Genomic DNA, 16,113 nt, shown 5'->3' on the forward strand with positions numbered 1-16,113 from the left:
GTTATTGAACTGGTATGTCTGCATAACAAAAAAAGTTATTGTTTTGGTTTATTTGTAATTTGCAAATAAACCTGCAGTTGCCATAACTCCTCTGTACTAGTCAGGGCTGCAGAGTCGGGTACCTCCAAGCGACTTTGAATCCATACTTTGAAGACAACTCCGACTCTGGATGCAGGATATGACGTCAACGACGACTTTAGCTCTCCAAAATACCCGACTTCACAGATTCCGACTCCAAGTAAAAGTTGCTGAAAATTAGATGAATCCGATGCAGTCTCCGAGGTCACACTCCAGCTCGAACTTCAACGTCAGCTCCGACTTCCTGGCTCTGTGAAAATAATAACAGTTTTTGTTATTCACACTTCAAAAATTCTCAATAAATAAATCAATTCCCATTTCATGGTGAAATAATGACCCCGATGAAATTGGTCAAAATTATTTCATAGTTCTAGCCAATTTTAGTAAAATCCCTTACCCGGGCAGACGGTAATAACAAAATTAATAATATTTCAATAACAAATCCTGTTAAAATAACAAAAAGTGTTATTATTTTATCATGAAGTTCAACTTCAAGAAGAAAAAATAATAACAGTTTCTGATAAAATAACAAAATTTGGTATTGAAGTGATATTATATTAAAAATGTTTAATAACACGCTAATAAGAGGAAATGTTATACATTCCAAAAACTCTCCTAATAACAAAATTTGTTATTCGTTCGGTATACTGACTTAGAAATAAAATTACCATAAATCGCACAAATGGAAAAGTTTCTAAGTGTCCATAACACAATCTGCTATTATTTTTCTTTTGTTAAATATGTTTAGATCTTTGGGATAATTTTGTCTAATTTCGTCGGGGTCAATATTTTGGCCATGAAATGGGGTCCTTAAGCTAAAACTATTCTAAAAGTTGAAATTTTGGAAGTTGATTTTTAAATTATTTGATATACCCCTAAGGGACTTTGCTAAAATTGGCTAGAACTATGGGATAATTTTGACCAATTTCGTCAGGGTCATTATTTTGGCCATGAAATGGGGTCCTTAAGCTAAAATTATTCTAAAAGTTGAAATTTTGAAAGTTGATTTTTAAATTATTTGATATACCCCTAAGGGACTTTGTTAAAATTGGCTAGAACTATGGGATAATTTTGACCAATTTCGTCAGGGTCATTATTTTGGCCATGAAATGGGGTCCTTAAGCTAAAATTATTCTAAAAGTTGAAATTTTGAAAGCTGATTTTTAATTATTTGATATACCCCTAAGGGACTTTGTTAAAATTGGCTAGAACTATGAGATAATTTTGACCAATTTCGTCGGGTCATTATTTTGGTCATGAAATGGGGTCCTTAAGCTAAAACTATTCTAAAAGTTGAAATTTTGAAAGTTGATTTTTTTAATCATTTGATATACCCCCTAAGGGACTTTGTTAAAATTGGCTAGAACTATGGGATAATTTTTACCAATTTCGTCGGGATCATTATTTTGGTCATGAAATGGGGTCCTTAAGCTAAAATTATTCTAAAAAGTTGAAATTTTGAAATTTGATTTTTTTAATTATTTGATATACCCCCTAAAGGACATAGTTTAGAATGGTTAGAACTATGGGATAATTTTGACCAATTTCGTCAGGGTCATTATTTTGGCCATGAAATGGGGTCCTTAAGCTAAAATTGTTCTAAAAAGTTGAAATTTTGAAAGTTGATTTTTTTAATTATTTGATATACCCCCTAAAGGACTTAGTTTAAAATGGTTAGAACTATGGGATAATTTTGACCAATTTCGTCGGGGTCATTATTTTGGGCATGAAATGGGGTCCTTAAGCTAAAATTATTCTAAAAAGTTGAAATTTTGAAAGTTGATTTTTTTAATTATTTGATATACCTCCTACCCGAGCAGACGGAAATAACTTGGGAAGGTCAGTTTTTGATATTGTGAGAAGATCGAAATATGTTATTGGGATGATCGGATTAGTTGTTAAAATAACAAAAATCAATAACAAAGATTTGTTCGAAGAATAACTTAAACTGTTATTGTGTTGTTATTGCAATAACAAACCAATAACACAGAAGGAATCATGAAGGAATAACAAGATTTGTTATTTTGTGCGGAGAGGTGGAGCAGCATAATAACAAAAAATGTTATTGAACTGGTTTGTCTCCATAACAAAAAAAGTTATTGTTTTGGTTTATTTGTAATTTGCAAATAAACCTGCAGTTGCCATAACTCCTCTGTACTAGTCAGGGCTGCAGAGTTGGGTACCTCCAAGCGACTTTGAATCCATACTTGAAGACAACTCCGACTCTGGAAGCAGGATATGACGTCAACGACGACTTCAGCTCTCCAAAATACCCGACTTCAGAGACTCCGACTCCAAGTAAAAGTTGCTGAAAATTTGCTGAATCCGATGCAGTCTCCGAGGTCTCACTCCAGCTCGAACTTCAACGTCAGCTCCGACTTCCTGGCTCGGTGAAAATAATAACAGTTTTTGTTATTCACACTTCAAAAATTCTCAATAAATAAATCAATTCCGTTAGGGAATATAACAAAATAACAAAAAATTAACTCTCAAAAGTTAATTTTATCGGATTAATTTTAGCTTGAAACCCCATTTCATGGTGAAATAAATGACCCCGATGAAATTGGTCAAAATTATATCATAGTTCTAGCCAATTTTAGTAAAATCCCTTAGGGTGTATATCAAATAATAAAAAAAAATCAACTTTCAAAATTACAACTTTTTAGAATAATTTTAGCTTAAGGACCCCATTTCATGGCCAAAATAATGAACCCGACGAAATTAGTCATAATTATTCCATAGTTCTAACCATTTTAAACAAAGTCCTTAAGGGTATATCAAATAATTAGAATAGAATAATTAGCTTAAGGACCCCATTTCATGGCCAAAATAATGACCCAGACGAAATTGGTCGAAATTATCCCATAGTTCTAACCATTTTAAACAAAGTCCTTTAGGGGTATATCAAATAATTAGAAAAATCAACTTTTAAAATTTCAACTTTTTAGAATAATTTTAGCTTAAGGACCCCATTTCATGGCCAAAATAATGACCCAGACGAAATTGGTCAAAATTATTTCATAGTTCTAGCCAATTTTAGTAAAATCCCTTAGGGGGTATATCAAATAATTGAAAATATCAACTTTGAAAATTTCAACTTTTAGAATAATTTTAGCTTAAGGACCCCATTTCATGACCAAAATAATGACCTCGACGAAATTGGTCAAAATTATCCCATATTTGTAGCCAATTTTAGTAAAGTCCCTTAGGGGTATATCAAATAGTTAAAAAATCAACTCTCAAAATTTCAACTTTTAGAATAATTTTAGCTTAAGGACCCCATTTCATGGCCAAAATAATGACCCTGACGAAATTGGTCAAAATTATCCCATAGTTCTAACCATTTTAAACAAAGTCCTTCAGGGGGTATATCAAATAATTAAAAAAAAAATTAAAAAAAAATCAACTTTCAAAATTACAACTTTTTAGAATAATTTTAGCTTAAGGACCCCATTTCATGGCCAAAATAATGACCCTGACGAAATTGGTCAAAATTATCCCATAGTTCTAACCATTTTAAACAAAGTCCTTTAGGGGGTATATCAAATAATTAGAAAAATCAACTTTTAAAATTACAACTTTTTAGAATAATTTTAGCTTAAGGACCCCATTTCATGGCCAAAATAATGACCCTGACGAAATTGGTCAAAATTATTTCATAGTTCTAGCCAATTTTAGTAAAATCCCTTAGGGGGTATATCAAATAATTGAAAATATCAACTTTCAAAATTTCAACCTTTTAGAATAATTTTAGCTTAAGGACCCCATTTCATGACCAAAATAATGACCTCGACGAAATTGGTCAAAATTATCCCATATTTGTAGCCAATTTTAGTAAAGTCCCTTAGGGGGTATATCAAATAGTTAAAAAAATCAACTCTCAAAATTTCAACTTTTTAGAATAATTTTAGCTTAAGGACCCCATTTCATGGCCAAAATAATGACCCTGACGAAATTGGTCAAAATTATCCCATAGTTCTAACCATTTTAAACAAAGTCCTTCAGGGGGTATATCAAATAATTAAAAAAATCAACTTTCAAAATTACAACTTTTTAGAATAATTTTAGCTTAAGGACCCCATTTCATGGCCAAAATAATGACCCTGACGAAATTGGTCAAAATTATCCCATAGTTCTAACCATTTTAAACAAAGTCCTTTAGGGGGTATATCAAATAATTAGAAAAATCAACTTTTAAAATTACAACTTTTTAGAATAATTTTAGCTTAAGGACCCCATTTCATGGCCAAAATAATGACCCTGACGAAATTGGTCAAAATTATTTCATAGTTCTAGCCAATTTTAGTAAAATCCCTTAGGGGGTATATCAAATAATTGAAAATATCAACTTTCAAAATTTCAACCTTTTAGAATAATTTTAGCTTAAGGACCCCATTTCATGACCAAAATAATGACCTCGACGAAATTGGTCAAAATTATCCCATATTTGTAGCCAATTTTAGTAAAGTCCCTTAGGGGGTATATCAAATAGTTAAAAAAATCAACTCTCAAAATTTCAACTTTTTAGAATAATTTTAGCTTAAGGACCCCATTTCATGGCCAAAATAATGACCCTGACGAAATTGGTCAAAATTATCCCATAGTTCTAACCATTTTAAACAAAGTCCTTCAGGGGTATATCAAATAATTAAAAAAATCAACTTTCAAAATTACAACTTTTAGAATAATTTTAGCTTAAGGACCCCATTTCATGGCCAAAATAATGACCCTGACGAAATTGGTCAAAATTATCCCATAGTTCTAACCATTTTAAACAAAGTCCTTTAGGGGTATATCAAATAATTAGAAAAATCAACTTTTAAAATTACAACTTTTTAGAATAATTTTAGCTTAAGGACCCCATTTCATGGCCAAAATAATGACCCTGACGAAATTGGTCAAAATTATTTCATAGTTCTAGCCAATTTTAGTAAAATCCCTTAGGGGGTATATCAAATAATTGAAAATATCAACTTTCAAAATTTCAACCTTTTAGAATAATTTTAGCTTAAGGACCCCATTTCATGACCAAAATAATGACCTCGACGAAATTGGTCAAAATTATCCCATATTTGTAGCCAATTTTAGTAAAGTCCCTTAGGGGTATATCAAATAATTAAAAATTATCAGCTTCCAAAATTTCAACTTTTTAGAATAATTTTAGCTTAAGGACCCCATTTCATGGCCAAAATAATGACCCCGACGAAATTAGACAAATTTATCCCAAAGATCTAAACATATTTAACAAAAGAAAAATAATAACAGATTGTGTTATGGACACTTAGAAACTTTTCCATTTGTGCGATTTATGGTAATTTTATTCCTAAGTCAGTATACCGAACGAATAACAAATTTTGTTATTAGGAGATTTTTTGAAATTTATAACATTTCCTCTTATTAGCGTGTTATTAAACATTTTCAATATAATATTGTTGGGTTCCCACAGAACCACCAATTGTACTTTTAGTTTTCTGCATATCATTACTGTTAGTCGCTGTTACAGAATAAACGTGTTCTATTTGTTAAGTTTAAGTCTAGTTTATTCTTGCGACTTTGTGGCCGCTCGTTTGGTTCGCGCCCCCGGGTACACAACATTTTTGGCGACGAGGACGCTGCAAATTTCTGGTGTCCTGTGCAACCCGTGGAATTTGCGGAAAAGAACCCGGCTCTACGTTACCCGCCGAACCTAACCTCAACCGGACAATGAGCGACCCGGATCTGAAGAGCCTCCTGGAGAAGCTGACCGAGGTCTGCCTCCAGAACCAGGACCTCCAGAAGGAGCAGCAAGCCCAGCAGAAGGCGCTTCAAGACCTCGTGAAGACCGTCACGGCCAAGCCTATCATCGCGCCACCGAAGCTCAACGCCAACACCAACGACAACAAGGAGTTCCTACTCGAGTCGTTGGCCAACACGATGGTCGAGTTTCATTACGATCCGGACAGCGATGACGGCCTGTTCGACGTCTGGTACTCGCGGTACGCGGACACTTTCTCGCAGGATGCTTGCAAGCTCGATGATGCCAGCAAGGTGAGACTTTTACTGCGGAAGCTGGACACTCGGGCGCACAGCAGATACGCCAACTTCATCCTGCCGAAAAAGCCGAAGGATAACGACTTCGAGGAGTCCGTGACGAAGCTGAAGGAGATTTTTTCTCGCCGAACATCCCTGTTCAACAAGCGCTGCAAGTGCCTGCAGTTCATCAAGCCGGAGTCGGATGACTTCATCGCCTACGCTGGCGCGGTGAATCGACTCTGCGAGGACTTCAAGCTGAGCAGCCTGAAGGAGAACGAGTTCAAGGCGCTGATCTTCGTTTGCGGACTACGCTCGCACCGGGACTCCGAAATTCGCACCAGACTGCTGTCCAAACTCGAGACGGATGCTGCTACACTTACGGTCGACACCCTCGCAACCGAATGTCAGCGGCTCCTCAACCTTAAGCAGGACACAGCTCTGATCGAGAACGCCGCACACTCCTCCACTTCTGTTGTCAACTCTCTTTCTGACAAGTATCGTGGCAAGTCAAACCAGAAACGGCAAGACAAACCACAACAAAAACAGAAGTCAGACGCTAGGAAGACGCCAAAATCCCCTTGCTGGCTGTGTGGCGGTGTACACTACACGGAGGCCTGCCCTTTTGTAAAACACGTCTGCAAAGAGTGTAAACAAATCGGGCACAAAGACGGCTACTGCGCGTTCGCGAGGCCGTCCGGGAAACCGCAGCGTTCCAGCGTGAAGGAGGTCTCGAGCGACCAGACCAGCGCCCGTCGCAGAAGGAAGTTTGTCAGCATCCTGATCAACGGTAAGCCGATCAAGCTCCAAATCGACACGGCCTCGGACATCACGGTGATCAGCCGCGATAATTGGTTGGCTCTTGGATCTCCCGCAACTCGCCCGACAAGTCACGAAGCTACTAGCGCGTCTGGAGGCCACGTCAAGCTGGAGGCAGAGTTCGAGTGCAGCGTGACGCTGCAGGATTCCTGCCGCTCAACCGTCTGTTACGTCGCACCCAACAGCAACCTGAACCTGCTCGGGTTGGACCTGATCGACGCTTTCGACTTGTGGTCTGTCCCGCTATCTTCGGTGTGCAACCGGGTGACTGTCGCGGACGGCGTTCTGGATCAAGTTCACCAGCTGCAGCGCAAGTTTCCGGAGGTCTTTCTGGACACTCTGGGCCTCTGCACGAAAACGAAGGTGAAGCTGTTTCTGAAGCCGAATCAACAGCCCGTGTACGTGCCGCGCCGGCCAGTCGCGCAGACCGCCTACGAACCGCTGCAGGACGAGCTGAGGCGTTTGGAGAACCTGGGGATCATCTCGTTCGTCGAGCACTCCGACTGGGCCGCGCCGATTGTGGCTGTACGGAAGGCGAACGGCAGCATCCGGATCTGTGGAGATTACTCCACCGGGCTCAACAACGCGCTCCAGCCGAACGATTACCCGCTGCCAGTGCCGGACGACATCTTCGCATCCCTTGCTGGAATGCGCCATTTCAGCATAATTGATCTCTCCAACGCCTACTTACAGATCGAAATGGACGAAGATTCGAAGAACCTCCTCACGGTCAACACGCACCGGGGGCTCTTCAAGTTCAACCGTTTGGCACCGGGCGTGCGTCCAGCCACGGGCGCTTTCCAGAAGATCATGGACTCCATGACCGCTGGCCTGACCGGAGTTCGCGTCTATTTGGACGACATTCTGGTTGGCGGGGCCACTGAGGAAGAGCATCTACACAACCTGCACGCGGTGCTCGAGCGCATCCGCGACTACGGTTTCCACCTCCAGCTCTCCAAGTGTCGTTTCTTCATGGACGAGATCAAGTACCTGGGCCACGTAGTCAACAGTTCAGGTATCCGCCCCGATCCGGCCAAGCTCCAAGCGATCTCCACGATGCCGCCTCCGAAGAACGTTTCAGAGCTGCGCTCGTACCTCGGCGCAGTGAACTACTACGCCAAGTTCGTTTCGGAGATGCACCGTTTGCGCCATCCGATGGACCAGCTGCTAAAGGCCAACGCACAGTGGAACTGGACCAAGGATTGCCAACGCGCGTTTGAAGAATTCAAGCGCCTCCTGTCGTCAGATCTCCTGTTGACGCACTTTGATCCTCGCCACGAGATCATCGTTGCTGCCGACGCGTCCAACACCGGAATCGGTGCCTGCCTGATGCATCGCCTGCCAACAGGAGCCATCAAGGTCGTGCAGCATCGTAGCCGTTCGCTCACCCCCGCCGAGAAGAACTACGGACAGATCGAGAAGGAAGGTCTCGCACTCGTGTTCGGTGTCATGAAGTTCCACTCCATGATCTATGGCAGACACTTTACCCTGCAGACCGATCACAAGCCCCTTCTCTCAATCTTTGGCTCGCACAAGGGCATTCCAGTCCACTCGGCGAACCGACTGCAGCGTTGGGCCATCATACTGCTCACCTACGACTTCCGTATCGAGTACATCGCTACGGATCAGTTTGGCTATGCGGACGTGCTCTCCCGTCTCATTAGCCAGCACAGCAGAGAAGACGACGAAGACTTCGTGATCGCCGCAATCTCGTTGGATGACGAACTCGAAGTTTTTATCGACTCGTCGGTCAGCAACTTTCCGGTCACACACGCCCTGATCCGGAAGGCTACGAAGGAGTCGAAGTCGTTGCAAGCGGTCATCAAGTACCACCACGAAGGCTGGCCCGAGTCTTCCACGATGATCGCTGAACCCGAAGCGAAACTTTTCTTCTGCCGCCGTTTTGCTCTCAGCGTGGTCGAAGGATGTCTTCTCCTGGGTGAGCGCGTCGTCGTTCCGGAAGTGTACCGCAAGCGCATTCTAAAGCAGCTGCACAAAGCGCATCCCGGAATTGTGCGCATGAAGTCGCTTGCGCGCTGTTACGTGTTCTGGCCTCGAATCGACGCGGACATCGAAGACCTTGTGCGCGCTTGCCCAAAGTGCGCCGCTGCAGCCAAGCTTCCAACCAAGGCACCGCTCCAGTCCTGGCCGACCCCGAACGGCACTTGGGAGCGGGTCCACATCGATTACGCTGGCCCGATGAATGGAGTTTTCTTCTTCGTCGTAGTGGATGCGTACTCAAAGTGGCCGGAGATTTTCGCAACCCCATCGTCTTCCACCAAGGCGACTCTCAAGCTGCTGCGGCAGTGCATCGCTCGCTTTGGTCGTATGGACTTTCTCGTTTCGGACAACGGTCCGCAGTTTACGAGCGCTGAGTTCCGAACGTTCCTGAAGCAGAACGGAATTCAGCACGTGACGACCGCTCCATACCATCCGGCGTCCAACGGTCAAGCTGAGCGCTTCGTCGACACGCTGAAGCGAGTTCTCAAAAAGATCAACGAGGGGGAGGATTTGGAGGAAACTCTGCAAGTTTTTCTTCAAGCGTACCGGTCGACTGCGAACCCGCAAGCACCCGGTGGTAAATCTCCTGCGGAGCTGATGCTGAGTCGTCGGCCTAAATCAACATTCGATCTACTACGAGCTCCCTCCATGCCGCCGAAGCCCACTCCTGCGAACGAGAAGCAGAACGCTGACTACGACCGGAAACATGGAGCTGTGGAAAGGTGTTTCGCGCCCGGTGACCTGATCTTCGCACACGTGTTCCGTCGCAACGATTTCACGTGGGCACCAGGGCAAGTAATCGAGAAGGTCGGCGCGGTGAACTACGTCATCAAGCTCGAAGGATCCAACCGTCCAATCAAGGTGCACACCAACCAGATACGACGCCGTCGCGTCGCTAACGCAACATCGGCGGAAGTTCAACCTGGCACACTTCCGCTGGACATCCTGCTGGACAACTTCGAGATCGAGACGCAGCCACTGCCGAGCGGAGATTCACCGGTTCTACCTGGAGACGATCGACCTTTCCCGCGCCGTTCTGAACGAGACCGCAGAGCTCCGGATCGCTACACCCCGGGACTCTGGGCTTAAAGGGGGAGATGTTGGGTTCCCACAGAACCACCAGCCGTTCCAACAATTTCGCGACTCGCTGTGCTCCTTGGTAGCACCCAGGTCGAGAGAGGCGCGATCGGAGATGCAATTGTACTTTTAGTTTTCTGCATATCATTACTGTTAGTCGCTGTTACAGAATAAACGTGTTCTATTTGTTAAGCTTAAGTCTAGTTTATTCTTGCGACTTTGTGGCCGCTCGTTTGGTTCGCGCCCCCGGGTACACAACAAATACCAAATTTTGTTATTTTATCAGAAACTGTTATTATTTGTTCTTCTTTATGTTGAACTTCAGGATAAAATAATAACACTTTTTGTTATTTTAACAGGATTTGTTATTGAAATATTATTGATTTTGTTATTACCGTCTGCCCGGGTTACCTATTATGTTAACACACATATTTAGTATATTCAAAATCAATTTAAGATCAAAAAATATTCCTAAACAAATATTTATTTGAAATAATTAAACTCGAAAGATATGTGTCTTTTAAAAGTAACAAAAAAAATGTTTTTATAGTACAATTTTTTTGTTGAGGTGCTAGCCGTGCTGTAATACTATGGCATAAGTTATCATTTTTTCAGGTAAAAATAATTACACTAACAAAAATCGCTTTATCATTTACATGAATGAACTAAACCTGAAATCGTTAACATAAAAAAATCGTTCTCAATAAAACCAGACCTAAACAAAACTACCCCAAAATCATTTATTATTACAACTAATAATAAAATGCTTGATTTCACCCAACTTGCAAATTTTATGTAAGTGTGTACTCAACATCCATCACCCCAAATTGCAGTAACTTTTCAACAAAAAAGAGAAGAGAGAGCTTGCAGAAAAGTACAGGAACGGTTTTGCTGCAACTTCTACCTCTCTCATTGCAGAAGTTCTGCCTGAGAGAAAAGTTACTTTTGTTGCAGAAAAGTACGGGAACGCTCTGCTGCCGTTTTTGTGCAGAATCGCAGAATTCTGCAGTACGAGAATAGCATAAGCATAGGTGCCCACCCGCAGTTGCTACTCCGTTATTGACCAGGACCTCCAGAAGTTACATCCACGAGCCGTGGAAGATAAGTGGGAGCTATCTTTCCTCGCTTCGCAACTTCTCAAAGGCCCCTATCATGCTGATCAATACCGGCGCCGGCCACGACCAGTGGTAGGGTCACGGGGAAGTGGATGGGAATGTTAGTCCGATACTTGAGTGATAGAGACCGCCCAATCGACTGCTTCTCCGACAAAGTATCACATGAGTTTTGAGGGGTTAGTAGATGGGTATGAGGTCAGGATTCACGAGTGGCAGTGATGTGACCATGAGCATTTTGTTTATCGGTTGAAATTTTAAATCTTAGGCAGCCGGCTGCGGAAAGATAAATAATTGATTATTTAAAAGTTTGTTTTAATCGAACGCGTGCCAACCGAGCGGTAGTGCTATGGGCTGGACTTATCAGTATATTTTTACTGTTGGTACAATTAAGATAACGCGAGCAAATGTCAAAAATAGTAGATGAGTTAATACTAAAGCTGCCAGTTGGAATAAATTATTAAGATCAACGAATATAAACGAAAAGAAAACAGGACACCACGTAACCGATTGTAATGAAATTAAAACAATAACTTAAACGAACTTAACCGGCGGCGTGCCTTCCTATCAACGATGATAAAAGAAGGACTTATAAATTTAAAATATAAAAAGACTCCAAAAATACGTTGCATAGTAACCGCGAAGTCCCGCTACTCACAATCGAATCCGAAAGATAGCTATCTAGAATTTTAAATATAATATTAATTCGACCGCGATCCTCCAGAAATTCTTCGTCGGCGTGCCTTCCGATCAACGGTGATGTAAGAAGGGCTTTATTCATTAAAATGATTTTATATCATAAGCCTTAAAACATATTCGTCGGCGTGCCTTCCGATCATCGATGATATAGAAAGGACTTACTCCAGCAATACGACTTGCTTGTCTCGAAAAAGAAAAAAAAGAATTCGGATCGTTTCTATCGAAAACTATGTAAAGAGAACAAAAATAAACTCATTGGCCAACGAACGCGCGAACTAAAAATAAAGAAACAAGAAGAAGAAGAAGACCAATCACCCCATGCACACAAACAGCGACACAAAAGAGATGAAAACAACACGAATCAGAAGAAATCCAATCACCCCATGTACACAAATAGTGACACAAAAGAGATGGAAAATAACACGAAAAACAAGACTGAGCGTCCACACAGGCACCGCACTACTGATGCCATTATTTAATTATAATGACCAATCACCCCATGAACTCGAACAGCGACATAAAAGAGACGGAAAATAACACGAAAAAACAGGACTGAGCGTCCACACAGGCACCGCACTACTGATGCCATTATTTAATTATAATGACCAATCACCCCATGCACTCGAACAGCGACACAAAAGAGACGGAAAATAACACGAAAAAACAGGACTGAGCGTCCACACCGGCACCGCACTACTGATGCCATTATTTAATTATAATGACCAATCACCCCATGCACTCGAACAGCGACATAAAAGAGACGGAAAATAACACGAAAAACAGGACTGCGCGTCCACACAGGCACCGCACTACTGATGCCATTATTTAATTATAATGACCAATCACCCCATGCACTCGAACAGCGACACAAAAGAGACGGAAAATAACACGAAAAAACAGGACTGAGCGTCCACACCGGCACCGCACTACTGATGCCATTATTTAATTATAATGACCAATCACCCCATGCACTCGAACAGCGACACAAAAGAGACGGAAAAAACCCGAAAAAAAACAGGACTGCGCGTCCACACAGGCACCGCACTACTGATGCCATTATTTAATTATAATGACCAATCACCCCATGCACTCGAACAGCGACATAAAAGAGACGGAAAATAACACGAAAAAACAGGACTGCGCGTCCACACAGGCACCGCACTACTCAATTCTGCAGTACGAGAATAGACCTAAAAACTCAGACCAGACACGATCGAAGCAGGCCTTGCCTCGCAGCGAGCAACGACGAGGTTGGCCAACTTCTTGCAAATTCACTTTTTTCTTCTTTTCTTCTCCCGCACGAAATGAAAACTCAGGCCAGACCTTGGACCAGACACGATCGAAGCAGGCCTTGCCTCGCAGCGAGCAACGACGAGACTGGTAAACTTCTTGCAAATTCACATTTTTCTTCTTTTTTTCTCCCGCGCGTAACGAAAACTCAGGGGTGAAATTATGACGGCGGAATTCGTGGACTGTAATTTTTTTTGGGAACTGGCAGTGCGTGACCGAATGGTTACTGTTCGGGCCGGCACGTTGGCCCCACGGAAAAAGGCGGAATGTTCACGGGTGGACTGTAATTTTGGGTTCCAATGGCCGTGGGTGTGGTGAAGTAAAACACTCGGACTTCTTAAAACACTACTTTAATTAACTATTTAACTATAAAAAGCGTGTTGACTCAACCGAGGGTGAAAAGGAACTGGTGCCACAAAATGGCGGATTTTTATTTCGTCGTCGTCGCTCGGTCTTCCTCGCTCGTACTTCGCGCTCGTTCTTCGTCGTCGTCCTCGCCGATCGTCGATGCGGCAACGTCGCGCCGTTGCGCGCTAGAAAGTGTGCAGTGATGCTAGTTGTACAGTTTTTCAATCGAAGCAATCTGGTTGCTAAGTGTTGCCAATAAATCTGACACATCCAACAACCAACATACTCCCCCTGGCTGGGAAGAAGTTTCCAGCCACCGGGCTGGGAAGAAGTTTCCAGCCAAACTAGTTACTTGCGCAGGAACGGGTCACAAATGGCCAAACCTACGTTGACCGGAAATTGGGGCTGCAGTTCACCGTGGGCGGAACCTTGTCCAGCAATGACTCAACCAAGGTTAGTTTCGCGTAAATCCGGTTGATTACCATCCAACTCAATCAGGCCCGTTTTCAGCAATCGGAAGAACATCGTGACTCCCAGGAGCATATCGATTCGGTTCGGCTTGTCAAAATCCGGGTCTGCCAGCTGCGTGCCAACGGGGATTGGCCACTCCGTGATGTCAAACGGCGAAGACGGCACCATTCCGGACACTTCCGGAACGACGAAACACTGTGTGTTTGCGGAAAAGTTGCTGACCCGTGACTGGAGCTGAACCATTACCGATTCCTTGGCGTAGGTCTTAACATCCCGGATGCCGCAAATGGGAACGTTTGAAGCCATTTTTGGTAACTTCAGTCGAGCTGCCATGGATTTTGAAATAAAGTTTACCTGTGATCCGGTGTCTATGAGGATGCGACACGGCACAGGTTGGTTCTCGTTGTCACGCAAAGTGACCAGCGCTGTGGGCAGAATGGCGTTGTGCATCGGTGATTTGTGACAGGATGGTAAGGGTTGCGAATACGGTTGGCCTGAGATTCGGGACGCAGGTGGGTGCCGGTGTAGCAGCGTGCTATGTCTTCGTTGACACTGACGGCACGAGTGCTGGGATCCACATTCCTTCCAGTGGTGCCCACTCCGCAAGCAGTTTCGGCAAAGGTTCTTCTCTTTGACCGCAGTCATGCGCTGGGACACCTTAAGGCCATTGAAGACAGCGCACTTGAAGGTCAGGTGACGTCCGTTGCAGAAATTGCACCGTATTCCAGGCTGCGACGTGACGGCTGTATTAGCGATGTGGTAGGGCTGCTCGTGTACAGTCACCGGATGACTTCGTTTCATTGCAGCCTTCTTAGTAGCTTCCCAACGCTCCAGAACGAAGACACGGTCTTTCAGAAACTTGATGGCCTCTTCGTACTTGGGGAGTTCTCCGCGCTTGATGGTTCCCTCCCAGAGCTTGTAAGTCACATCGTCCAAAGCGTGCGCCAGAAGGTAGACTGCAATCTGCTCCGACACACCGGAGAACTCTTGACCTAGAAATTTTAGGTTCTCGACGTGGCTGATGAATTCCTCCAGCAGTGCCCTCAAGTCCGCGTGGCTCTCCTCTTCCAGCTTCTGCACTCCCAACAGACCGCCGATGTGCAGATCGACCATTCGCCGCTTGTCTTCGAAGCGCTCTTCCAGCAGTTCCCAGGCTCGCTCGTAGACTTGTCCACGACGTCCTTGAACATAACCTTGAACCTGTCCCAGGATTCGTACTTGCCGTCGAACTTTGGGATAATTCTGGGCAGGGGTTGCGAGATGATCACCGGTTGGGGCCTACCTGGTTGGAGTGCAGTGGATGGGCCTGCAGCGACAGCGGGTGCGAGGTCATCCGCCCATCGCTCTAGAGTTCTGGAGACCTGACCGTGCAGCTTCCTGAACTGCTTTCTCTTCTCGTCGTGTGGACCCCGAGTCTTCGAGTCGATCAGCAGGACAATTCGCTGGTGGAGGTTGCCGAAATCGTTGTTGATCCGCTCCAAGTTCTTGAGATGCGATCGGACATCCGAAGCCGTACGATCAGCTCGTGCCCAACCAGCGAGTTCCGTCTGGAGCTCCTCGAGGGTGTCCATCTCCTGGTGCCGGAGGTGGATCAGGCCGTCCAACTCATCTTCTTCCGTCTGTTTCTTGGCCGGGGTTCGTTGAACTTTTGGCGGCATCTTTCACTTTTTCACTGCACTTTTGTTTCGTTGGTTTGTTTCTTCTTCTTTTTCACGCTTTCGAACACTCGCGACGGGAAATGAGGCCGGTTGCCTCCGTCGGTGGTTTCGCGAATGTTCGGGAAATCGAGACCGTGTCGTCTCGCACTTGTCACTCGCGGCTACGTCTCTCTCACCGGAGTTGGGTTGCACGGGAACTGTCCGTTTTGCACTCGGAGGTTCGTTTGCCTCCTTCTTTTCACCGGCTTCTTCACCACATCCACGCCGGATGTCCAAATCCGGGTCGATTGGACCAATGTTCGGGCCGGCACGTTGGCCCCACGGAAAAAGGCGGAATGTTCACGGGTGGACTGTAATTTTGGGTTCCAATGGCCGTGGGTGTGGTGAAGTAAAACACTCGGACTTCTTAAAACACTACTTTAATTAACTATTTAACTATAAAAAGCGTGTTGACTCAACCGAGGGTGAAAAGGAACTGGTGCCACAAAATGGCGGATTTTTATTTCGTCGTCGTCGCTCGGTCTTCCTCGCTCGTACTTCGCGCTCGTTCT

The 16,113-nt window shown here is 43.9% G+C and overlaps 1 protein-coding gene across 1 annotated transcript; it reads left to right on the top strand.

Moving 5' to 3' along the window:
* Positions 1-5,536: 5,536 nt before the first annotated feature.
* Positions 5,537-10,250, top strand: LOC119767582 (uncharacterized protein K02A2.6-like). The gene has a single exon (XM_038256487.1). It carries the CDS (start codon positions 5,782-5,784, stop codon positions 9,994-9,996), a length of 4,215 nt encoding a protein of 1,404 aa, XP_038112415.1. The 5' UTR covers positions 5,537-5,781; the 3' UTR covers positions 9,997-10,250.
* Positions 10,251-16,113: the final 5,863 nt, after the last annotated feature.

Source organism: Culex quinquefasciatus, chromosome 2 (assembly GCF_015732765.1).
Source record: "Culex quinquefasciatus strain JHB chromosome 2, VPISU_Cqui_1.0_pri_paternal, whole genome shotgun sequence".
NCBI lineage: Eukaryota > Metazoa > Arthropoda > Insecta > Diptera > Culicidae > Culex > Culex quinquefasciatus.

Excerpts from the sequence above, each read along its gene's own strand:
- LOC119767582 (XM_038256487.1), top strand. The coding sequence starts at position 5,782 with ATGAGCGACCCGGATCTGAAGAGCCTCCTGGAGAAGCTGACCGAGGTC.